The 26,160-nt window shown below is 36.9% G+C and overlaps 1 protein-coding gene across 6 annotated transcripts in view; it reads left to right on the top strand.

The window, feature by feature from the left end:
• The window catches only part of DMXL2 (Dmx like 2), a 174,068-nt gene that overhangs the window by 130,459 nt on the left and 17,449 nt on the right, over positions 1–26,160 (top strand). For 4 of the 6 annotated variants that reach the window (XR_004181290.1, XR_004181291.1, XM_031661417.1 and 1 more), the window contains exons 23-31: positions 5,240–5,504; positions 9,881–10,962; positions 11,371–11,562; positions 13,186–13,262; positions 14,816–14,946; positions 17,081–17,329; positions 20,249–20,427; positions 25,390–25,517; positions 26,050–26,135. Coding sequence is in view for 4 of the 6 variants with exons in the window: in XM_031661417.1 (XP_031517277.1) it covers positions 5,240–5,504; positions 9,881–10,962; positions 11,371–11,562; positions 13,186–13,262; positions 14,816–14,946; positions 17,081–17,329; positions 20,249–20,427; positions 25,390–25,517; positions 26,050–26,135 (2,389 nt within the window). In the remaining 2 variants the exon portion in view is untranslated. The remainder of the gene's footprint in view (positions 1–5,239; positions 5,505–9,880; positions 10,963–11,370; positions 11,563–13,185; positions 13,263–14,815; positions 14,947–17,080; positions 17,330–20,248; positions 20,428–25,389; positions 25,518–26,049; positions 26,136–26,160) is intronic. The other 2 variants (XM_031661418.1, XM_031661420.1) reach the window with 1 other exon arrangement.

Here is a 26,160-nt window from a genome sequence, read left to right on the forward strand (position 1 = left end):
GTCTTTTTTGGTTCCATATGAACTTTAAAGCATTTTTTTCCAATTCTGTGAAGAAAGTCATTGGTAGCTTAATGGGGATGGCATTGAATCTATAAATTACCTTGGGCAGTATGGCCATTTTCACAATATTGATTCTTCCTATCCATGAGCATGGTACGTTCTTCCATTTGTTTGTGTCCTCTTTTATTTCATTGAGCAGTGGTTTGTAGTTCTCCTTGAAGAGGTCCTTTACATCCCTTGTAAGTTGAATTCCTAGGTATTTTATTCTCTTTGAAGCAATTGTGAATGGGAGTTCATTCATGATTTGGCTCTCTATTTGTCTGTTCCTGGTGTATAAGAATGCTTGTGATTTTTGCACATTGATTTTGTATCCTGAGACTTTGCTGAAGTTGCTTATCAGCTTAAGGAGATTTTGGGCTGAGACAATGGGGTTTTCTAAATATACAATCATGTCATCTGCAAAGAGGGACAATTTGACTTCTTCTTTTCCTAACTGAATACCCTTGATTTGTTTCTCTTGCCTGATTGCCCTAGCCAGAACTTCCAACACTATGTTGAATAGGAGTGGTGAGAGAGGGCATCCCTGTCTTGTGCCAGTTTTCAACGGGAATGCTTCCAGTTTTTGCCCATTCAGTATGATGTTGGCTGTGGGTTTGTCATAAATAGCTCTTATTATTTTGAGATATGTTCTATCAATACCGAATTTATTGAGAGTTTTTAGCATGAAGGGATGTTGAATATTGTCAAAGGCCTTTTCTGCATCTATTGAGATAATCATGTGGTTTTTGTCTTTGGTTCTGTTTATACGCTGGATTACGTTTATTGATTGGCATATGTTGAACCAGCCTTGCATCCCAGGGATGAAGCCCACTTGATTATGGTGGATAAGCTTTTTGATGTGCTACTGGATTCGGTTTGCCAGTATTTTATTGAGGATTTTTGCATTGATATTCATCAGGGATATTGGTCTAAAATTCTCTTTTTTTGTTGTGTCTCTGTCAGGCTTTGGTATCAGAATGATGTTGGCTTCGTACAATGAGATAGGGAGGATTCCCTCTTTTTCTGTTGATTGGAATAGTTTCAGAAGGAATGGTACCAGCTCCTCCTTGTAACTCTGGTAGAATTTGGCTGTGAATCTGTCTGGTCCTGGACTTTTTTTGGTTGGTAGGCTATTAATTATTGCCTCAATTTCAGAGCCTGCTATTGGTCTGTTCAGGGATTCAACTTCTTCCTGGTTTAGTCTTGGGAGAGTGTAAATGTCCAGGAAATTATCCATTTCTTCTAGGTTTTCTATTTTATTTGCATAGGGGTGTTTATAGTATTCTCTGATGGTAGTTTGTATTTCTGTGGGGTCGGTGGTGATATCCCCTTTATCATTTTTTATTGCATCTATTTGATTCTTCTCTCTTTTCTTCTTTATTAGTCTTGCTAGTGGTCTATCAATTTTGTTGATCTTTTCAAAAAACCAGCTCCTGGATTCACTGATATTTTTGGAGGGTTTTTTGTGTCTCTATCTCCTTCAGTTCTGCTCTGATCTTAGTTATTTCTTGCCTTCTGCTAGCTTTTGAATGTGTTTGCTCTTGCTTCTCTAATTCTTTTAATTGTGATGCTAAGGTGTCAATTTTAGTTCTTTCCTGCTTTCTCTTGTGGGCATTTAGTGCTATAAATTTCACTCTACACACTGCTTTAAATGTGTCCCAGAGATTCTGGTATGTTGTATCTTTGTTCTCATTGGTTTCAAAGAACATCTTTACTTCTGCCTTCATTTCGTTATGTACCCAGTAGTCATTCAGGAGCAGGTTGTTCAGTTTCCATGTAGTTGAGTGGTTTTTATTGAGTTTCTTAGTCCTGAGTTCTAGTTTGATTGCACTGTGGTCTGATCAACAGTTTGTTATAATTTCTGTTGTTTTACATTTGCTGAGGAGTGCTTTACTTCCAACTATGTGGTCAATTTTGGAATAAGTGTGATGTGGTACTGAGAAGAATGTATGTTATGTTGATTTGGGGTGGAGAGTTCTGTAGATGTCTATTAGGTCTGCTTGGTGCAGAGTTGAGTTCAATTCCTGGATATCCTTGTTAACTTTCTGTCTTGTTGATCTGTCTAATGTTGACGGTGGGGTGTTAAAGTCTCCCATTATTATTGTATGGGAGTCTAAATCTCTTTGTAAGTCTCTAAGGACTTGGTTTATGAATCTGGGTGCTCCTGTATTGGGTGCATATATATTTAGGATAGTTAGCTCTTCCTGATGAATTGATCCCTTTACCATTATGTAATGGCCTTCTTTGTCTCCTTTGATCTTTGGTGGTTTAAAGTCTGTTTTATCAGAGACTAGGATTACCACCCCTGCTTTTTTTGTTTTCCATTTGCTTGGTAGATCTTCCTCCATCCCTTTATTTTGAGCGTGTGTGTGTCTCTGCATGTGAGATCGGTCTCCTGAATACAGCATACTGATAGGTCTTGACTCTTTATCCAGTTTGCCCATCTGTGTCTTTTATTTGGACCATTTAGTCCATTTACATTTAGGGTTAATATTGTTATGTATGAACTTGATCCTGTCATTATGATATTAGCTGGTTATTTTGGTCGCTAGTTGATGCAGTTTCTTCCTAGCATCGATGGACTTTACATTTTGACATGTTTTTGCAATGGCTGGTACCTGTTGTTCCTTTCCATGTTTAGTGCTTCCTTCAAGGATCTCTTGTTGTGCAGGCCTAGTGGTGACAGAATCTCTAAGCATTTGCTTGTCTGTAAAGGATTTTATTTCTCCTTCACTTATGAAACTTAGTTTGACTGGATATGAAATTCTGGGTTGAAAATTCTTTTCTTTAAGAATGTTGAATATTGGCCCCCACTCTCTTCTGGCTTGGAGAGTTTCTGCTGAGAGTCTGCTGTTAGTCTGATGGGCTTCCCTTTGTGTGTAACCTGACCTTTCTCTCTGGCTGCCCTTAACATTTTTTCCTCCATTTCAACTTTGGTGAATCTGACAATTATGTGTCTTGGAGTTGCTCTTCTCGAGGAGTATCTTTGTGGCATTCTCTATATTTCCTGAATTTGAATGTTGGTCTGCTTTACTAGGTTGGGGAAGTTCTCCTGGATGATATCCTGCAGAGTGTTTTCCAACTCGGTTCCATTTTCTCCGTCACTTTCAGGCACACCAATCAGAGGTAGATTTGGTCTTTTCACATAATCCCATATTTCTTGGAGGCTTTGTTCATTTATTTTTACTCTTTTTTTCTCTACACTTCTCTTCTCGCTTCATTTCATTCATTTGATCTTCAATTGCTGATACTCTTTCTTCCAGTTGATCAAGTCGGTTACTGAAGCTTGTGCATTTGTCACGTAGTTCTCATGTTATGGTTTTCATCTCTATCAGTTCTTTTAAGGTCTTCTCTGCATTGATTATTCTAGTTATCCATTCATCCATTCTTTTTTCAACGTTTTTAGTTTCTTTGCGCTGGTTATGTAGTTCCTCCTTTAGCTCTGAGAAGTTTGATCAATTGAAGCCTTCTTCTCTCAACTTGTCAAAGTCATTCTCTGTCCAGCTTTGTTCCCTTGCTGGCGATGAGCTGCGTTCCTTTGGAGGGGGAGATGTGCTCTGATTTTTTGAATTTCCAGCTTTTCTGCACTGCTTTTCCCCCATCTTTGTGGTTTTATCTGCCTTTGGTCTTTGATGATAGTGATGTACTGATGGGGTCTTGGTGGGGTGTCCTTTCTGTTTGTTAGTTTTCCTTCTAACAGGACCCTCAGCGGTGGGTCTGTTGGAGTTTGCTTGAGGTTCACTCCAGACCCTGTTTGCCTGGGTATCAGCAGCGGAGGCTGCAGAAGATAGAATATTGCTGAACAGCAAGTGTTGCTGTTTGATTCTTGTTCTGGAAGCTTCCTCTCAGGGGTGTACCCCACCGTGTGAGGTGTGAGTTGTCGGTCTGCACCTAGTGGGGGATGTCTCCCAGTTAGGCTACTCGGGGGTCAAGGACCCACTTGAGCAGGCAGTCTGTCCGTTTCCAGATCTCAGCCTCCGTGCTGGGAGATCCACTGCTGTCTTCAAAGCTGTCAGACAGGGGCATTTACCTCTGCGGAGGTTTCTGCTGCTTTTTGTTTAGCTATGCCCTGTCCCCAGAGGAGGAATCTACAGAGGCAGGCCAGCCTCCTTGAGCTGTGGTCGGCTCCACCCAATTCAAGCTTCCTGGTGACTTTGTTTACCTACTTAAGCCTCAGCAATGGCAGGCGCCCCTCCCCTAGCCTCGCTGCCACCTTGCAGTTAGATCTCAGACTGCTGTGCTAGCAATGAGGGAGGCTCTGTGGGCATGGGACCCTCTGGGCCAGATGTGGGATATAATCTCCTGGTGTGCCATTTGCTAAGACCCTTGGTAAAGCGCAGTATTAGGGTGGGAGTTACCTGATTTTCCAGGTGTTGTGTGTCTCAGTTTCCTTTGGCTAGGAAAAGGAGTTCCCTTCCCGCTTGCACTTCCCACGTGAGGTGATGCCTCGCCCTGCTTCAGCTCTCTCTGGTTGGGCTGCACCCACAGACCAGCACCGACTGTCTTACACACCCTAGTGAGATGAACCCGGTAGCTCAGTTGAAAATGCAGAAATCGCCCGTCTTCTGTGTTACTCATGCTGGGAGCTGGAGGCTGGAGCGGTTCCTGTTCGGCCATCTTGGGCACCGATTATCAGTACTTAAGATTTTAAAATTGGAAGGTTAGCTTAGAAGATATTCAAGCAAAGACAAGTGTTGACTGAGAGATGCTCATATTGCCTGAATGACCTCAAATGCTCAGAACTGGTAGTTGCATTAGCATATAGGCTCCCAGAGACTATGAATAGAACATGTGGCTTTATTTCCTAAGTTATTTACTATTTAAATATGAGGCAGATAGTAATAATTATGTTTATGCAGAAATATATTTGGAAATTAAGAGGAAGTGGTATATAAATTCTAGTGTTGTATGTAGTATTTACTTTAAAAATGAATGTTATTTAAATTGATCTAAGTCTGAGATGATATTAATATACTTTGTTTCATGCTTATTTTATAAATGTCTAGTTTGGAAGCTACTAAGTTCCAACCTGTTACTCTTTTTGCTATTCCTTAATCTCCTATCAATCATTTAACTACCCTTCACTGTCTCTTCCCCCACCATGAGAATATAAATGGTAGATAATTTCAGGGTATTGATGGGATATTTCGTCTCTCTAATTATCATTAAATAAGATAAGTATTAAAATTTAAATTTGCAGGTATGTCTTGAAAAAATGGAAGATATTCAGCTAGCCATGGTTATTGCCCGTTTATATGAATCTGAATTTGAGACTTCATCCACTTATATATCCATCCTAAATCAGAAGATTTTGGGTTGCCAAAAGGATGGCTCAGGATTCAGTTGCAAAAGATTACATCCTGATCCTTTCCTGCGTAGTCTTGCCTATTGGGTAATGAAAGATTACACCCGAGCCTTGGACACATTACTGGAACAAACACCAAAGGAGGATGATGAACATCAAGGTAGGACATTTTGTGGTTTTCTTTTTTTTGTTTTTTAAAGGAAGAGACACTTTCTGAACTAATGTTCACTTAGATTAAGAAAAATCATTACCAGATTTGCTTTTCAACTTTGAGAATTTATTATTAAAATTTCTTGTGTGGCTAAAGGATTAGATAGGATTACCATCCTATTCTAATTACATTTATATTTAACAAGCATACAAAAACTTTATGCCTCTGTGGTAAATTTTCTTTTTTCCTTGTTGTCCTAAATAATTTAGATATTACAAGCACTTAAGGATATTTATCAGCATTGTTTGCAATAATTTGAAAGGAATGGAACATTTTAAGTTTTTGTCAGTAGAATAGTTAAATACATTTTAATATATCCACATATAGAATCAGTGTGTCATTAAAAATTGAGGTAGATAGATGTGTTAATATGTGCTGTATTTTTAAGTGAAAAAAGTAAGATGCACAGCAGTGTGGTTCTTGTTGCATTTGACATATATATGTTGTACACACATGCACCTGAATGTGCACACATGTTGTGTCTGCCTCCTCCATTTCCTTTGGTTGTTTCCTGAAACAAATCATAAGAAATGAAATACTGGTCATTGGTCACTGACTGCCTTTTGGGAATAAAAATGAGGAGATCCTTGTCTTTGACATTTGACAACTTGACCATGTGCCTTGGAGAGGATCTTTTTAGGTTGAATCTATCTGGGATTATTTGAGCACCCTGGACCTAGATGCCTATCTCTTTCCCAAGACTTGGGAATTTTGGGCTGTTACTTTATTTAGTATGTTTTCCTCACCTTTTCCTTTTTCTTCTTCTGGAATGCCCATAATATGAATATTTGTTTACTTAATGGTGTCCCATAAATCCTTTAGGCGTTCTTCATTATTTTTTTTTCTGTTCCTCCTCATCCTCCTCCTTCCTTCTTCTTCTTTTTTTTTTTTTTTTTTTTTTTTTGGTCTGCCTGAGTTATTTCAAAAGACCTATCTTCAAGTTCAGAAATTCTTTCTTTTGCTTGGTCTAGTCTGTTGTTTAAGCTCTTGATTTTATTTTTTTATTTCATTCATTGAATTTTTTACCTGTAGTATTTCTGTTTGGTTCTTTTGTATGATACCTTTCTTTTTGGTGAATTTCAAATTCACATCATGAATTCTTTTCCTGATTTCTTTTAGTTGTATATCTGTATTCTTTTGTATCTGAATGAGTTGCCTTAGGACTATGATTTCCTTAATTATTTTTCTGGCATTTCATATGTTTCCTTATGACTGGAGTCTATTACTGGAGAATTAGTATTTTCCTTTCCATTTTTTTCTTTGGTGTCATAGTTCCTTGCTTTCTCATGGTTGGTGTGTTTCTACATTGATCCTATGCATCTGGTGGAAAAAGTTGCCTCTTCTAATTTTATGGAGTAGGGTTTATAGGGAAAGACTTGTTATTATGAATAGGTCCTCAGGTGTTGGTGTGGTGGAGTGCATTGGTTAGATGGATACAGTAGTGTAGTCTCCATGTAGCTTCTTCAGCTGTAATCCACATTAGTGGCATTTGCAATCCTCTCAGTTGCCTAGGCTGAGTTTGCGGTGATGGTCATGTAGCTTTGCCAGGATGGCCTTGTTGGACAGTTTGTCAGGTCGGGGTGCATATGTGCACACAATGGGTCAGTCAGCTTAGGGTCTGGTTGGCTGGGATTGGGGCCACAGGTCTGTTACTCTGGCCAGGAGTGTGGGTACATGGTCACTTGGCCAGCCTGGAGGTGTGCCTGCCAGAAGCAGCCTGCAGGTCTGTTTCTCAGGCCTCATATGTGGGCTCATAGCTACTCAGCTGGCCTGGTGTTTTGTCTCCTGGGGGTGGGGACAAGGCTGTTTCTCAGGCCCATGACATGATTGCATGGCTGCTCAGCTGTCCTGGGGGTGTTTCTGCAGGGTGTTGCCCATGGGTTATTTGTATACCTGTGATGCAGGTGCAGGGCTGCTCAGCTGTTCTGGGACTATGTTGGCTGGGGTGGCAGTCAGGCTGCTCCTCAGGCCTGAGGTGTGGGCATAAGGCTGCTCATCTGGCATGGGGGAATTTCTGCTACGGGCCTATGGTGCTGTTTCTCCGGTCTGAGGCTGGTGCAAGGCTGTTCAACTGGCTAAGGGGTATGCACACTGCGGGCAGCCTGCAGTACTGTTTGACCAGGCTGGGATGTGTCCACCAGGGATAGCCCACAGGGCCGTGGAAATGGGCTCTTGGCTGCTTGGCTGGCCTGGTGGTGTGCTGCCAGGGGCGGCCTGAAGGACTATTTCTTGGGCTTTGATTGCAGGCACAGGGCCTTTGGCAGGCCAGAACTCTGAGTTCAGGGAGCAGGGGTGCTGCAGGCTGTTTCTGAGGTCCTGAGTGTGGGCATGTAGCTTCTTTGCTGGCCCAGGTGCATATCAGCTGCTCATAGGCTTGGGGACGTCTCTCATTTGGGGGAGGGTATGTATGTAGTGGTTTAGCTGGCTGAAGGGCAGGTTCACCCTGGGCAAGACTGCCAGATTGTTTCTCTGACTAAAAGCGTGATGGTAGGGGTTGATTTCCCTGCCATGCAGGACCAAAGTCATAGCCAATCGTGGACCTAGGCTCTGCATAGCTGGGATTGTAGCATTCAGCTACCCATGTGGGCTTGGAATGAAGATGGGGCCCCAGTGTTGGAGAGGTACAGTGACTCCTGGCCCCCAGAGCAGTGCGCATGCCAGAGGTGACTGGTCTCAAGATAGTACTTTGCTGCAGCAGCTTGGCTCACTGGCGGTAGGTGGAGGGCACACACCTTATGCTCCTAATCTGGGGCAATGCAGTTGCATGAATTTCTGACATCTCTCCAAACTGGACACAGGGTTTGCAAGTACTGTGGGATTCTTCTATTGTAAGGACTGTAGATGTTTGTAGTGGCCATGAGGGCTAGTGGGGATCTTCTGTTTACCTTTTCCCCTCTGCAATGAGAAGTTCTTCCTGACTGTGGGCAGATCCAGTCTGGGTAGGGGAGATAGGGCTGCAGAGGCTGGGTACCTCCACACTGCTGTCCTAGACTTGCAGTCACCACAGGTGCATCTCCACTCCCCTGCTGCACTCTAGTGCTCTCCCTTTGACACTCCAGTCAAATCTTAGCTGTTTATTCATTGCCTTGGTCCTTTCTTTTTGGAGGATGAATGCCAGGTGTGTCTAGTCAGCCATCTTGCTGACATCATTCTCTTGGTTTGTTTTTATGGATGCTCAGATTGTTCTGTCTTTCACAAATGGAGCTTCTTCAGGTTTCTGAATTATTCTGGCATTATTTCTTGATAGTTTTCTTGCTTTCTGGTATTACAGAATGTTTCAGGCTCATCTTGTACGTTTCCTGCCCCAGACCTGGAAATGACCATTCCTCCAAAGCATTCTGCTTCCTTTTAGTGGGGAATAATATTTGGAAACTATAGTCTGGGCACTGGGATCCTCATTGGTACTAATCTTGTCATAATTTCTAGACTGTTGCAATGAATGGAATTAGGGAATTTTTTTTCCTTAAGAATTCAGGAGTTTACACTGATATTTCTCATGCACATATAGATTATAGGGTTCTTTCTTCTTAGATGTCAAGTTTGTGTCTTATAATGAAATGCTTGAATTCTCATGGCATGAATGTACTTATTTGCTATCTGTGTGCATATAAGTTTCAGAATAATAATACAGATATTTTTATAATAACATGATTCTGAGCATAATTTAAGCTTTTTTGCAGATTTTTTTGGTTTTATGGTGCATTCTGCTAAGGATGTACAGTCAAATTACTTGTTTTTAACTCACTTTTTAGATTTCATCTCTGTGTGATTATGCTACCAACTCGATAGATTGATTTGTTTAATTTTACCTTTTGTGAATTGTGGTTTAGATTTGATTTTATTTTAAAATTATGTAAAATGTTGACATGGTGTTGAAATAAAATATATAAAACCAGTGTATTTTCAGAGGAATCTAGCTTTTTTCCTCTGTTTTGCTCTCCCTTTTTAAGGAATCAATTAAAATTTTTTTGTGTTTGTCTTCCATTTAAAAAAGATAAGCCAATATGCATGGGTGTGTATTTGTATTTCCTCTTCACTGTCTTACATAGATAAAAGGTGGTTACTACATGTACTTTCTGCATCTTCTTTTTCTTAGTGTATCCTGGACATCATTCTATAGTGATGGGAATCACTCCATAGCATATTGGGAAATTCTTTTTATTTCAGCTGTACAGTTTTAATGATTGTATGTGCCATAGTTTAACCTATCGTAGGTTAATATTTACATGTTTTTTTTTTAAGAAATGCTGACGTATTTTATTGTTTTGTAATGTAAATACATATTAACATAATGCTTTGTGATTTTATCTCCTTGATTTCCATAGTTATCATCAAGTCTTGTAACCCAGTGGCATTTAGTTTTTATAACTACCTTCGAACTCATCCTTTGCTCATTCGAAGAAATCTTGCCTCCCCTGAAGGAACTTTGGCAACCTTAGGTCTCAAAACTGAGAAGAACTTTGTTGATAAAATTAACCTCATAGAAAGAAAATTATTCTTTACCACTGCAAATGCTCATTTTAAAGTTGGATGCCCTGTTTTAGCCTTGGAGGTACTCTCCAAAATTCCAAAAGTAACCAAAACATCTGCCTTATCTGCAAAAAAAGGTCAGCCTGACTTCATTTCTCACAAGATGGATGATGTACCTTCACAGTCAAAAGCTCTGAGTGATGGCAGTGGAAGTTCTGGTATTGATTGGTCAAATGTAACTTCATCACAGTATGACTGGAGTCAGCCAGTAGTAAAAGTTGATGAGGAACCTCTTAATCTTGATTGGGGTGAAGATCACGACAGTGCCTTAGATGAAGAGGAAGAAGATGCTGTTGGTTTAGTGATGAAAAGTACAGATGCCAGGGAAAAAGATAAACAATCAGATCAGAAGGCCTCAGACCCTAACATGTTATTAACACCTCAGGAAGAGGATGGTCCTGAAGGTGATACTGAAGTTGATGTGATTGCTGAGCAACTAAAATTCAGAGCTTGTTTAAAGATCCTTATGACTGAATTAAGAACATTGGCTACAGGTTATGAAGTAGATGGAGGGAAACTCAGATTTCAACTCTACAACTGGCTTGAAAAGGAAATTGCTGCCTTGCATGAGATATGTAATCATGAATCAGTTATTAAAGAATATTCTAGTAAGACATATTCCAAAGTAGAGAGTGATCTACTTAATCAGGAAGAAATGGTAGACAAACCAGATATTGGTTCCTATGAGCGCCATCAAATAGAAAGAAGAAGATTGCAGGCCAAACGAGAGCATGCAGAAAGACGAAAGTCGTGGTTGCAGAAAAACCAAGATCTCCTGAGAGTGTTTCTCAGCTACTGTAGCCTTCATGGGGCCCAAGGTGGTGGTCTGGCTTCAGTAAGGATGGAACTCAAATTTTTGCTACAAGAATCACAACAGGTGTGAATATCACTTTTTTTCCAATCTTGGTTATTTCAATAATTTCAGTAGCTCTTGCAGTCATAGCTATAAAGCTCTTTTACTACTTTTTACTAGTTAATCTAAATATATTCAGCTCCTTTCTTTATAGGAGGCAGATATTTATACTCTATGTGGTCTTAGACTGAAGTTTTGATAACAAGGAGTAGGCTTAAAAGCTTGAGAGTATTCTTGTGTGTCATATTTCTCTTTATATACCATCTACATCTAGCATAGTACCTGGTACATACTGGGTACTCAATAAATTTGTGTAAAATTAGTGATCGAACATACTCCCTTTACACAATGTTTATCACCAGTATTTCTATCAGATAATTGATGAAATTTTTTTTAACTACTTTGAAAAAAATAATTCACTATCACCCACAGGAAACTACAGTAAAGCAGCTCCAGTCTCCACTACCACTGCCTACCACCCTACCTCTGCTTTCAGCAAGTATTGCATCAACAAAAACAGTCATAGCTAATCCTGTATTGTACTTAAATAATCACATCCATGATATACTTTATACTATTGTTCAGATGAAAACACCACCTCATCCCAGTATTGAAGATGTGAAGGTAATGTAAAGTTTATGATCATTTGATATTATACACACTGAGAAGGTAAATATGTTATACCTGTCTTTTAATTTGAACTTAGAGGAAATGTTTTAATGTGCTCTTATGTGCTACCTTTCTCACTCCTGATCAGTTCAAGACTATTTGTCCAATGAATGTAATTTAAAAGCAAGTGTTCTTACTTCTGGAAAAATTATTGTCTTCCTTTAAGACAGACAGATACTTTTGGCAATAAAACTAATTTTCTTGACAGTATTCTTGCCACTTAATATCCCTCTAGATCCTCCATTCCCCTTAAATGAACCATTAAGTTGGAAATATTTACGATTATTTGTTTACACGCCAAGATATTATGAAAATATAAGTTGGGGAGTATCTGGGAGGGAACCGTGATTGGTCACAAATGGTCCCAGAGAGAGTGTCCTTATTACTGTTTCCTTGGTGGTTGTGTTTATTGGAGGCAATAGTTAGAGGCAATCAGAGTTTCGGCAGTTACTATCGCAAACTATATTGATACCCCGTGCCAAGATCTTAAAAACTGATACAGTCCAAGAAACACTAGGGAGCTTGGCAGGATCTGGGGAGCTGATCAGACTTCCACTGTCCCAGCCTAAGTGTATTTGTGCTATGCTTTTTCCAGTTCTAGTGGCTGACGCACAATTCAGATCCCCCGTTTTCTTATTTTTTATTTGTTTTGTTTGACAAGCACATTTAATCTCTGGCGGTACATTCTTCTAAAGGCCTGGTTATAACCAGTTAGGGACTTCTCATCCATAGTATGAATTAACCTATATTAGTATTTTAGCAGAGATTATTTAAAGCATTTGTTATGTGAATAGGGACATGCAGAAAAGGCATAAAAAGCATATGAATTCGAAGTAAACATTTCTGATTCCTAGAAATTTGGGTAAGGCTTTCAAAGAGTAATCTGTATAACATATGAAACTGTTTCTAAGGTCTCTTCAAATTTAAAGATTTTGTGAGTCTGAAAATATTGATTCAGTATAGCATTTCAGGGTTTTGTTTTTTTTTTTAAATTATACGGAGAAATTTAAAACTTTCTAAATGTAAAATTCTAAGACTATCCTCAATTCATGAGTACCAAGTAAATTACTTACTTTCTGGAAAATTAGCTGTTTCACACAGTGATTGATACATTTACTAAAAAGATTTAATTCATTTTTATTGATAAGATCAAGTGTTTATTTTCAACAAGGTGAATTTCATGAGGCAAGCTTAAATAAAAGTTCTGAAAATTCTATTCTTATTTTGCTTCTGCTTTTTTTTGAATATTACTATTTAAGCTAGTAAGCTAGTTGTTAGGCTAGGACAAATCCCTGTAATACAAACATTAGCACTTTGCTCAGGGCCTGGTAAACGGCAGGCTCACAGTAAGTAAATGTTTGATTAAAATGTGTCTGAAACAATCAGCTTTGTTGTGGCATGTGTATAAAGGTGGGTGAGAGTTACTTTAGGAGATTTAAAGCAGAGTTAGTAGTCTCATCTAGGATTCAGTCTTATTTATGATGTTGCTAGGTTTCCTGGATGTTTTCTAATTTTTGAAATATTACTGTTGTGTAGAAATGTTAGTACAAAATGTAATTGTGGCTGTTTTGGTTTTAGGTGCACACACTTCATTCACTAGCAGCATCACTTTCTGCATCAATTTACCAAGCATTATGTGACAGTCATAGCTACAGGTAAAAAAAAAATCACCCAAAATAGTATTAATACAGCAAAAACAATTAAACTGTTCCAGAGTTATATTAAGTTTCTATTTCCTAGGGACTGAAAAATCCCTAAATATGACTGCCATGATATTTTAATAGATGAGAGAGAATCAGAAATAAAATAATTATTTGTTTAGTTATCACCTAGTAGTCACAGAGAAATAAAGTGACAAACAGTAAATGTAAATTACCATCATTACCATCTTTTTTGTTTTGAAGAAAGAAGAGTTTACTGTCCATAATAACTTATAATATGAAATTTTCTAGTTGTTTTTCCTTAGAAACAATTTCTTTTTGTATTGGATTAGCAGCTATTTATTTAGCTAATTATCCATTGAAATAAAAATACTTTTGAAAACTGAAAAAGTACATTCCTAAAATGGAATTATTTAAATTACTTTTACCTACCCATTTACATATGATGTAAAAGTCTTTGGAAGTGATATCAATTAGAAGAAAGGGACTGAATTTTTCCTAATGTAAAATTGCCTTCATTAGTATGTACTTTGCATTTTAATGACTAGAGCAATATAAGTAGCAAGAAATTGAATCACTTGGAAAGATAACCTAGATTTAAATGAATTATGTTAATAAATGAAAAGTTTATAATAGTAGATTCACATTAAATTGATATTAAATGTATGTCTAGCTTTCTTTCTTGTAATGGTAGCAGCCTTTTGTGGGAGCATTTGGTATCAAGTAAAGAATTATCTATCAAAATGGCCTGTACTCTGATTGTAACCTAATTAAGGCTGTGTCTAAATAACTCGAAAGTTTAGAAATGTAAATAAGGAAAGAAGTTGATTTAGTTGACTGTTGTCATCTAAATGATCAAAGATAACTTGTTTGATGTCAGTCACCATTAAAATGGCACCAAATGAAAATGCAAATACATTGTTTTTAAATATGTATTTTCCAGTTGGTCAGCTATGATTTACTAGACTTAGCTTGACTTTCTGCTTTTATATTTTCCCCAGCTTCACAAAGATAGCAATTATAGAGAGGGAAGTAAATATTATTAAACAATATTTAGGGACATTTAGTTTCAGGTTTAGGTATTTCTAAAATATGATTCTCCAGGTTTTAGTTCATATTTTAATTTAGAGTTAAGCTTGCACAACTTTTGAGAAAAGAAATGCAACCCACTAGTACCCTGAAACTTTCTGCCTACTATATCCTAGTACCAACAGTAGTCTCCTTGCCTCAGACTTTGTAAAAACACAAAATAAAAATTACTGCAAATAGAAAAGATTTTAAAGTATTAAAGTGGCATCTGGAGAAAATTCTAAAGGAATAAATGTCATCTGCCCAACATAGTAAAATTTGTTATTTTGTTTAAAAAAAAAAATAAGCATTTGTAACTAATTTCAATAATTTTCTAAAATAAATTTTTTTTAGAACAGTGAATGCATTTTAAGAATTTTTGTTTCTTAAAGTAGCCGTCTAAAATAGATGATGTACATAAAGTGCAGTTTTTTATTACCTCTCTTACAATGATAAATAACTAAACATATTTGTTTTAGCAGTCAAACAGAAGGAAATCAGTATACAGGAATGGCTTATCAAGGACTTCTTTTAAGTGATCGTAGAAGACTAAGGACAGAAAGCATTGAAGAACACGCAACACCAAATTCATCTCCTGCTCAGTGGCCTGGTGAGAATTTAAGTGATTTAAAAAAAAAAAATCTTCTATTTGGCAATTTCTTCTTAAAAGTCTGCTGACCAGTTTCCTGCTTGTTGCTGGATTTAGTGAGTGGTTTCTTGCTTTCTTTGTTTTTTGATGATATTTTTCTGCTATGGATTAGGAACTATGAAGTACTGCAGTATTGTCTGAAGACTCAGGAAGTTAAGGCTTCATAAAACCAGCTCTGTTAAGCAACGTAAAAAAGCAATGTCTTAACATCCTTCTTAAGGATGGAGCACATTATCTTTCTTAGGAATTTTGAATTAGAGTCTTAGAAAATCACAGACATACCAGAGAAAATATAGTTGTTCTTGGGCGTGTAAATTTATGTATTGGGGTAGGAGTGACTGACTGTTCTACGGTACATATATCATGCAGTCTGACAGTCCTTTTTTTCTGGTTGGCTCTCTTTCTCATTCTCTACCTCAGTTATTTCAAAACTTCTCCACTCTCTTCAGTACCTTAAGTGTATATTTCAGATTACTTTAACCATTGCCTTATAGAAACACATTGTTTTCATTTTAACCTCTTATTTCAAAATAATTTCAGACTTGCAAAAATTGCAAACATAATACTAAATTTCACCCAGATTCCTCAAATGTTAATGTTTTACCATGCTTGCTTTATCATTCATTTCTTCTCTCTCACTCACTTGCGTGTATCTAAGTGTATTTTTTTTTTTTTTTTTAAATTGAGAGTAAGTTGCAGACCTGGTATCCTTTTCCATCTAAACATTTTAATGTGTGTTTCCTATAAATAGACCTCACATAATTACCAAATTTAGCATTTATGTTCTCTAATCTACAGACCTTTTTTGAATTTTGCCAGTTGTCCCACTAATGTGCTTTTTGGGGCCCATATGTAACATTTAGTTGTCATGTCTCATTAGTCTCCTCTGATACGGAGTAAAGTCTTCCTTCTTTCTCTTTCACAACTTTGACATTTTGAAGAGTACCAGCAGGTTATTTTTTTAAAGTCTCTCTCAATTTGGGCATTTCTGATGTTTTCTTTTCCTTTCCCCCCCTTCCCCTTCCCTTTTCCCTTTCCCTTTCCCCTTCACCTTTCCCTTTCCCCTTTCCCCTTTCCCCTCCCCTTCCCTCCCCTTCCCTGCCTCCCCTCCCCCCCCTCCCCTTCCCTCCCCTTCCCTTCCCCCTTTCCTTCCCCCTCTCCTTTCCCTTCCTTTCTTTCTTTCCTTTCTTTCTGTTTTTTTTTTTTTGAGACAGAGTCTTGCTCTGTCTCCCAGGCTGGAGTGCAGTGGTGCAATCTCAGCTCACTGCAACCTCTGGCCTCCTGGGTTCAAACAATTCTCCTGTGTCAGCCTCCTGAGTAGCTGGGACTACAGGCGCCCGCCATCACGCCCAGCTAATTATTTTGTATTTTTAGTAAAGATGGGGTTTCACTGTATTGGTCAGGCTGGTCTTGAACTCCTGACCTCAGGTGATACACCTGCCTCGGCCCCCCAAAGTGCTGGGATTACAGGTGTGAGCCACCGTGCCCAGCCCTGATTTTTTTCTTAATGTTGGATTCAAGTTACGTATTTTTTGGCAGGGATACCACAAAAAAGATGTGCCTTTCTCAGTAGGAGGTATCAAGAGGCATATGATGTCATTTGGCCCCAACTGCTGTTAATTTTGATCACTTGGTAAGGTGGTTTCTGCCAAGTTTCTCCATTGTAAAGTTACTTTTTTTCCTTTGTAATTAATCAGTATCTTGTGAAGAGTTTGAGACTGTGTAAAATATTATACTTTCACTTGCTAATTTTAGCATCTAGTGATGATGTTTGCCCGAATCATATTACTGTGGGGTTACTAGACGGTGATTTTCTACCACTATCACTCATTTTATGTATTAGTTGAACTTCTACTGTAAGAAAGGGCTTCCCCTTCTCACCTTTGGTCCTCTACTCATTTATTATATCATTGTAGACAAATGGATGATTTTATTTTATAGGCTCTAATCCGTTCTTATCATTATTTATTTTATTGCTCAAATTATGGAAATATTTTGTAAAATATAAATGCATAATTTTGGATAAGTTGCAAATTTGGATGTTTTTTCCTTCTTCATCCTGACATACTTCTTATGATTTTATATTCCCTTATAGGTGTGAGCTCACTTATTAATCTCTTGAGTTCAGCCCAAGATGAAGACCAGCCAAAACTGAACATTTTGTTATGTGAAGCTGTTGTTGCTGTTTACTTAAGTTTATTGATACATGCTCTTGCTACAAATTCCTCCAATGAATTATTTCGGCTTGCAGCCCACCCATTAAATAATCGAATGTGGGCTGCTGTTTTTGGAGGTGGTGTAAAACTTGTTGTGAAACCTCGAAGACAATCAGAAAATATTTCAGGTAAGATAAGTTTGATACCAGTAATGTATGTAAATGTTAATAATTTTGAATGTTAAAATTTTTTAATGTTTTAAGAAATTTCACTTTGAAAATAAGCGATGCTTAAAGCATAACCACTCTTGTTATGACAGCAAATAATTAAACCCATGATATAATAAAAATATAGTTTGTTACTTTTATTTTTATAGAAATAATGTTTTTGAGGTTGATAAAGCAGGACATGTTTGAAGAAGATTAAAAATAGAGGAAAGGTAAAAAGGTAAATACAGAAACAATGTTAAGGAACAAAGTCATACAAAAAGGATAGTTCCTAAGAAAATAAAATGAAAACAAAAACAAAAAGGATAGTTCTTAATTAAAGAAAGAAAATTTAAATAAGTGTTCAAAATCTTTAGCGCATACCAGCATTTGGCTTCAGATTAAATGTATGGTCATGTGCAAGATAGCCATTCTGATCGTACACATGGTTTCAAAATTCTATTTTATTTTTATTCTCTAAAATATGTTCCCTTAGTCTTCCATGTGATAGTATTATTCCATTTTCCTTGTGTGTTTTTTCTTCCCTCATGGACCAGAATATATTTTTCATCCCACTTTTGAAGATGGTAGGATATGGTGAGGGTATAGACTGATGCCACAGGAAAGATTTCTGTCTTGATGCTCATATATAGAAATCATCTTAATTCATCCTTAGAAATGGACATATTACAGATGAGGAATCAGTGACACACAAGTTTAAATGACACTAACCTCTGTCTTCATTGTCTGTGATTGAGTTAAATAAATAGGTTCCTGTGTAAGTCATTGTAAGGGAGATGATCTCATCAACTCCCACTGCTTCCATTCCTCTGAATCTCTTTCTTGCTGCTTGTTTGTAGTCCACTTTAAACTTAAAAGTGTTTCCTCAAAATTGTTTATTTCTCTGCCTGAGTTTTCTGATTTTTTGTTCGTGGTAATTTATCCATCAAATCATCCATGCTTAAAACCTGCCAGTACATATTTATATTTGCATTAATTTATTCACTTAACACCTATCAGGCAATTAACAAATGATATTTCAGGTATGATAAGAACTGTGATAAAAACGGAGTAAGTGGAAAGAGAGTGATGAGGGAATGGGAATAGACCAGTTTAGTTAAGGGGGTTGGAAGACATGTTTCTGATGAGATAGTATTTGGGCAGAGCTGTAAGGAAGTTAGGAGTCACACCATGTGGATATCTGAGACCAGAGCATTCCAGGCAGATGAATGCAAAGGTCCCGAGGTAGAATTGAGTTTGGCCTTTTCCAAGAACTACCCGGGGACCATCATGGCTCTCGTGAAGAGGGGGAGTGTTGTAGGAGATGAGAATAGAAAAGTAGCGGGAATAAGGTCCTTTAGGATCATGGTAAAAGTGCTAGTAGTTCTAAAGAAAGAAAGGAGTGACATAATCTGATTCACCTTTTCAAAAGAAACGCTCTAGCTGCTTTGTGGAGAATAGACTGGGTAACATAAATAAGAGTAGGGAGCCTGGTAGTGGGGAGGCTAGTCCACTTAAAAGATAATTGTGGGTTACCATCAAGGATGAAAGGATCAACAAAGTATGTATGGTATATACGTGCAGTGCAGTGTTACTCAGCTATAAAAGGAATGAAATACTAATGCATACTATAATCTGTATGAACTTCAAAAATAGGCTAAGCCAAAGAAGCCACACACAAAAAGTCTCATATTGTCTGGTTCCATTTATATGAAATATCCAGAATAGGTAAATCCATATAGACAGAAAGTAGATTTGGTTGTCATGGGCTAGTGGGAGGGAGAAATAAGGAGTGACTGCTTATTGGATATAGGGTTTCCTTTTGGGGTGAGAAGAATGCTTTGGAACTAGATAGAGGTGGTGATTGCATGACATGTTAAATGTACTAAATATCACTGAATTGTACACGTTAAAATTGTTAATTTTATGTTGTGTAAATTTTGCCTCAATTAAAAAATAATAGTGATTTATCCTAGGGTGTTAGTTATGGTCAGAATGAAAAGTGATCATATTCTGGATATAGTTTGAGGTTAGAGCCAATGATTTGTTGATGAATTGTGTGGGGTAGGGAAGAAAGAAGAGTTGAGATAAAATTATTTTCTGTGATGGGGAGGTTTAGGAGAGGAGCAGGTTAACTTCTACTTTCTCGCCCTCTCATATCCAATTCCTGAATCCTTTTGCTATTTCTTTTGTGTATCACTCATATGCAACCCTTCTACTTTTTACCACCCACCATATTAGTGCAGGCCGTTCTTATGTCATCTTCCATCTTCCTCTCTAATTGATCAGACAAGCCATACTTCATTGTGTGACTAAAGCTTAAGAAGTGTTAGTGAGAACTGCCCAAAACACAAGTTCCCAGCTTCATAGCCACAGACTTGTCCTAACCTAACTCTGGACTTTGTTGTCGATATTACTTCCCTCCATAACTCCTGTCTACCAAAAATAATTGACTCCTCATTTACCCAAACCTTTGATTATTTGTTTATGTTGCCCTTTTCCATTTTCCCATTGAACTTTCGCCCTTCTTTTAAGGCACACTATTAAATTCTACATAGTCAGTGAATCTTTCTTGAACCTCATAGCCAGGGGTAATCAGTCAATCACTCACTTTAATATTTATTGAATATACCACTTATTTAGTATATTTTATATAGAATTACTTTAATCCGTATTTTATGGAGCACATGGCAAGATATGCTTTAATGCTTTATCTCCGTCTGCATCTCTGCCTTGACTGCTGGAAAGCTGATTCAGTAACTAGAAAAGTTTAGAAGCACAGGAATAAGTAATTTAGTCTAGACCAAAACATGGCAAGAGTAGGATAAAAAGAAAGCTTAACTCTATCAATTAACAATGGAAAATGAATGCTAGATTTTTTTTCCTTCTGTCTTCATTTAGCACCTCCTGTCCTTTCTGAAGACATAGATAAACACCGTAGGAGATTTAACATGCGAATGCTTGTCCCTGGAAGGCCTGTAAAAGATGCTACCCCACCACCGGTGCCTGCAGAAAGACCATCTTACAAAGAAAAATTTATTCCTCCTGAACTTAGTATGTGGGATTATTTTGTTGCAAAGGTAAGGAGTGTGAGGAATGCAAGCTATAAGATAAGTGTATCATCTCTTTTATTAACTCTTGCATGTGTCTCACATAGGAATGATGGGGTAGCTTTTGGATTGAATCACCGTAGTTTAGACATTTAATTTATTAAGTCCAGAAACTGAATATAGTAAATTTAAGGATGATCAGTTACTTGATGATGTAGGAGACAACTTAAAATCACATGGGAGTTGGGTATAAATCAGAAGTCAGGTTATTATATAATCAGCACTATCTTTTTCTAGTGACTGGAATACTTGTAGCTACCATCTAGGCACCTGCCTTCTAATTATCAGTGGCTCCCTTGGTAAGCATGGGATTAGAATAGAAGGAGATGGATGGACATTTGAGGGTTTTATCAGGCCATGATGAGGCCCCATGATACATCTCTGTTTTCCCAGAGCAAAGGAAACTTCTCAGGGGATCAGAATACTCATGGTGACTAGATCTGGTATAGCCCCATTTTATACCATCGTGGGTGCATGCTAATATTCGCTTTTCTGCACTTTGCTTTTTTGAGCTCATGATTCTCCTTCTATTGGTATGTTTCCCTCTTTACATGTGTTAACTCTGTTGTCACCTTGCTGTGCGTACATATTAGGGAATACATCTCCAGAGTGATGCCTCTTCCCATTTTTAGATTTTTATTAGATCTCAGAGTTATTGAGGTGCTGATCCCATTCCGTTTTTTGTATGCTAAGAAGCTGATCCTTAAAAAGTCTTTCAACGTGAGTTTAGAAGCTTTGTTTTGTTATCTAAAGACTTTGAGGCCAGGTGCAGTGGCTCATACCTGTAACCTCAGCACTTTGGGAGGCCAAGGTAGAAGGATGCTTACATCCAGGAGTTTGAGACCAGCCTGGACAACACAGACCATGTCTCTACCAAAAAAATTTAAAAACATAGGTGCAGTGGTATGTGCCTGTAGTCCTAGCTGTTTGAAAGGCTGAGGTGAGAGGATTGCTTGAGCCCAGGAGGTCAAGGTTGCAGTGAGCCATGGTTGTGCCACTGCACGCCAGCCTGGGTGTCGGACTGAGACAGTGTCTCAAAAAAAAAAAATACTTTGGTTATGTCAGTGGGTCTCAAAGTGTGGTCTCAGAACCGGCAGCATCAGCATTGCTTGGGACCTTGTTTGAATTGGAAATTCTTGGGTCCTCCCTCAGACCCCTCAATCAGAAACTCTGGGAGTGAGAAACAACAATCTGTGTCTTAACAAGCTCTCCAGATGGTTCTAATGTGTGCTAAAGTTTGAGAACTACGGGGTTAGGCACATTGTGAGTGCAGATTTCCAGGTTTACACTCTATCAGGGTCCAAGTTACACTGCCAGAGTCATTCTGGCCTATCCCTTAAAGCTGCCAATTGAGTTGCACTTAATTGTATTTAGCTAATAAACCAGGGAAGTAATAAAGTACTCTTAAAAATGTATAGGCAGTTCCCACTCCTACCTTTTTAAACTTTTTATTTGCCATGAATGAAAGCTCATTGCATCATTAATGTGAGTGATAACAACGTTAAGATTTGTAAATGGTAATGTGCTAAATTAATTTTTGTTTTTCAAAAATGTTTCCTCCTGATACATATTTTGAAAATTTGGAAAATGCAAAATATTATAAAGAAGGGAAATAACACTCATCTATGCTAAGATAACTGTTACCGTTTTGGCCAATTTACTTCTAATCTTTTTTCCTCAGATTAAAAAAGGTATATAATTGGATCAGTATATGTAGTTTTTTTCTGTTAACATTAAGGTAAACAGTTTTTATACCATTAAAAACTTATATAGCTATCATTTTTAAAACTTTAGTGTAGAAAGCTTCCAACATACACAAAAGGAGAGGTAATGGCATATGAATCTTTTATCTACCATCATGTAGCTTCAAAAATTATCTATTCATGGACAGTCTTGTTTCATTTTATACCTCACCCCACTACTTGATTGTTTGGAAGCAAATCCACCATGAAATTTCATTCAAAAATATTTCAGTATTTGTTTTTGAAAAAAAGAGGATTTTAAACAGATCTACAGTAGTGTTACACCCACTGAAGCACACTCACAATTCTTTAATATTATCACATATTCAGACAGTATTCGCATTTCACCAATTGCATCTTAAATGTTTTTATATAGTTTATTTGTTCAAATCAGGATCTAAAATACAATTCATACCTTGCAAGTGGTTGCTACATCTTCAGTCTCTTTTAATCTATAGGCTCCACCTCCGTCTCTCTCTCTCTCTCTTTTTTTTTTTTTTTTTAAACTTACCTCCCTCTTTTTTTGTTTCCCCTGAAAGAATTTTGACGTTTAGAATTTTTCAACGGATTTTGCCGATGGCATCACCATATTTTGTTCCTCTGAATCTTGTAAAGTGAAAGTTAAATCCAATTTCATTCTGATTGGATAGGAAGAGGGAGTGCAGGATTAACTTCATCGGTGGTTTTGTATATTTCTGTCAGGAAGCTTTTTATGATTTTAGTTGATCTTTGCCTACATTTATTATTTCAGTGAAAGTTTTAAATTATGATGATAAAATCCTGTCATTGATTTTTCATCTATATGCTGGAATGTCTCTTCATCAACCTATTCAGTTACCCTGAAGTACATTTTGAGTTGGAAAGACATGATAAATGCTTTATTCTTTGCTTTTGTGTACCAGTTTTCAAAATGATGAGTTGGTTCCCAAACATCCTTCAGAGAAGGCCAGTGAGTTTTGTTTCGCTTTCAGTTTTGTTATGAGCTTATAGATTTAAACATATGTTATATGTTTTAATCCATTGCAGTTATTTTCTCATGGGGCCTCAGATTATCCATCTTTGCCAGTGAGACTGAGAGCCTTTTCCACAGTTGGCTCCAAATCTTTTTGAGATTATTCCACTAGTGTTTGAGTTTGTCTGCTTTCTAGTTTTATTCTAGGCTAATCATGTGTATTTCCTGCCCGTGACTGAGAACAAGCTTTTTTTTTTTTTTAAAATAACCTGGTTCCTTTTTGTGAGAAATTATATTTGGAAATTACAGTCAGATGCTGGGGTGCTCACTCTCACTTGGTTGATCATTGCTTCTAGATAAGCGTCAATTATAGTGACCATGTAATTTTTCACTTTGATGAATACACTGTAGTTTACCTAATTAGCGATTTGATGTTTATAATGCCAAGAACAGTATCTTTTAAGATACATCTTGTTCATGAGCAGATTATTTCCTTAAGAAGTACTAGGTCAGGCTGGTATGGTGGCTCACACCTGTAATCCCAACACTTTGGGAGGCCGAGGTGAGTGGATCACGAGGTCAGGAGATCAAGACCATCCTGGCTAACACGGTGAAACCCCATCTCTACTAAAAATACAAAAAATTAGCTGGGTGTGGTGGTGGGCACCTGTAGTCCCAGCTACTCGGGAGGCTGATGCAGAAGAATGGCGTGAACCTGGGAGGTGGAACTGGCAGTGAGCCGAGATCGCACCACTGCACTCCAGCCTGGGTGACAGAGAGAGACTCCATCTCAAAAGAAAAAAAAAAAAAGAAGTACTAGGTCAAAGGTTATAAACTTAAATAAGGCTTTTAATACGTATTGCCAGATTATTTTCCACATTACTAATTTGTACTCTCTTGAGAATAGTGAGAGGAGGCATCTGACCTTAGTCCCTTATTAGCATTAAGTATTCCTTTTTCATTTTTGTTAATTTGATAGATTAAATGATTTGTATTTTCTGTTAGTGACATTAAAATTTTAATGATCTTATTGCCATTTGATTTTCCAGTTTGAGGTATTGACTGTTCATATTCTTACCTAAATTATCTATTGAGATTATGGCGTTTTTCCTTTTTATGGATATTTTATTTATCTAGGGATATTAATTTATCTTGTTAAACTTTTTCTAGTTTATTTGCTTTAAAATTTTGTTTATTATGCATTTGAAGTTTTAAAAAGTTTACCATGCACAGAAATTTTAAAAAGTTTAAAACTTAGATCTATCCGTACATTTCCTTATTGATTACATTATTTTTAAGCAGAAGTCTTTTCCACTAATAAATGTTTACATTTATTTTACCTTCCTTCTCTGTTTCCTCCTGTTCTTTCTCTTTCTCCTCCTCCTTAACTTTTAATTCTCTTATTTATCTAGAATAAAGTGAGGAACAGACTGGATCGGACTTCATCTCCCATCCCCACACTTAGCTAACTAGTTGTTCCATTATTATTCATTAAATAATCCTTCCTTTTCTCCCGCTGACTTAAGATGTTATCTTTATCAGATTAAATTCTTACATGTATATGATTTTTGCATTATATTTTTGTATCAATTGCTAGACTACATTTTTCTTACTTAGTTTAATATCCACTAAAAAAAAAATGGGATTTTTTTATTTAAAAAAAATTCCCCAGCTGATCTCATCTATTTTTTCTTCTCTAAGAACTTCAGAATCATTTTAAAGTTCCAAAATAGGAAGAGAAATTCCCAGGGGGATTTTTATTGAAATTATTTAAAGCCTATGTAAATTAACTTACAAAGAATTACAGTTTTTACACATTTCAGTCCTTCCCATCATATAATTTTATAAAGGTTTATAATTTCCTTCACAAAGCTGTCTCACAGCTTTCACAGTTGTCCTTTTGTATTTCTTTAGACTTTTCTAACTTTTTTATTGCTGATCTACAAGAAGAAAACTATTGATTTTAAACACATTTCATATCTAGCTATTCAGTTACTGAGTCTGAGAGTTTTACCTAGTCATCTTGACTTTTGTAAATGTAGCATCATCTGCGAAAGAAAATTTTTACTTATGCTGACACCATTTAAAATGTTTACTTTTATGTTAGAGCAAAAATAATTATATACTAAAAACATTTTCTATATTAAATATATAATACATAAATTATATAGTTAAAATATATTTTATATGTTTATAAAATTATAATCTTTAAAAAAATAACTTTATCTTTTATTGCAGCCATTTCTTCCTTTGTCCGATAGTGGTGTTATATATGATTCTGATGAAAGCATTCATAGTGATGAGGAAGATGATGCCTTTTTTTCAGATACACAAATACAGGAGCATCAAGATCCAAATTCCTATAGGTAAATAAGACTTTTCTTTTCTTTCTTTTTTTTTTTTGGCTTTTCTTTTTGTAGAAAATCCCAGTGTTATTAATTTTAAATAACATTATTATCCTGAATTTATATAAGAAATGACTTACGTTTCCAGGTAACAAATTCTGCACCTTTGAGGTCAATTTCTCCATAATATTTTCTCCACCTCCAAAGACTAGCTTTCATGGAGAATGCAAACACAAGCATTTTTAGTGAGGAAAAAATATGTAACTCATGGATATACTATTAGAATTTAATATATAATTTATTGGTATACTATTAGGATCCATGTGACTATGTGGTAAATCTTTTTCCATGAGGTAATTTTCAGCAAGTGTAATATGGTATTGCAAGTTTTTTATATTCAGTGACCACAAAGCTGTCATTTTTGCATAGTAAATTTCAATGACAGCTTTTTTTCTGGTTGGAGAGTGGGCTAAACAGTTGGCAGGGAACACCACTCTGTTTCTCCCATGATTTTATTTTTCACTTAAAGACTTTTTTGCTCCTTCTTGAACAGCTGGGCTCTTCTACATTTGACAATGGTTAAGCTAGCACTTCACAATGTCAAGAATTTCTTTCCTATTGCTGGACTGGAATTCTCTGGTGAGTTTGGAATTTAAAAATTAAT

The sequence above is a fragment of the Papio anubis genome, unplaced genomic scaffold, assembly GCF_008728515.1.
Source record: "Papio anubis isolate 15944 unplaced genomic scaffold, Panubis1.0 scaffold147, whole genome shotgun sequence".
Lineage (NCBI taxonomy): Eukaryota > Metazoa > Chordata > Mammalia > Primates > Cercopithecidae > Papio > Papio anubis.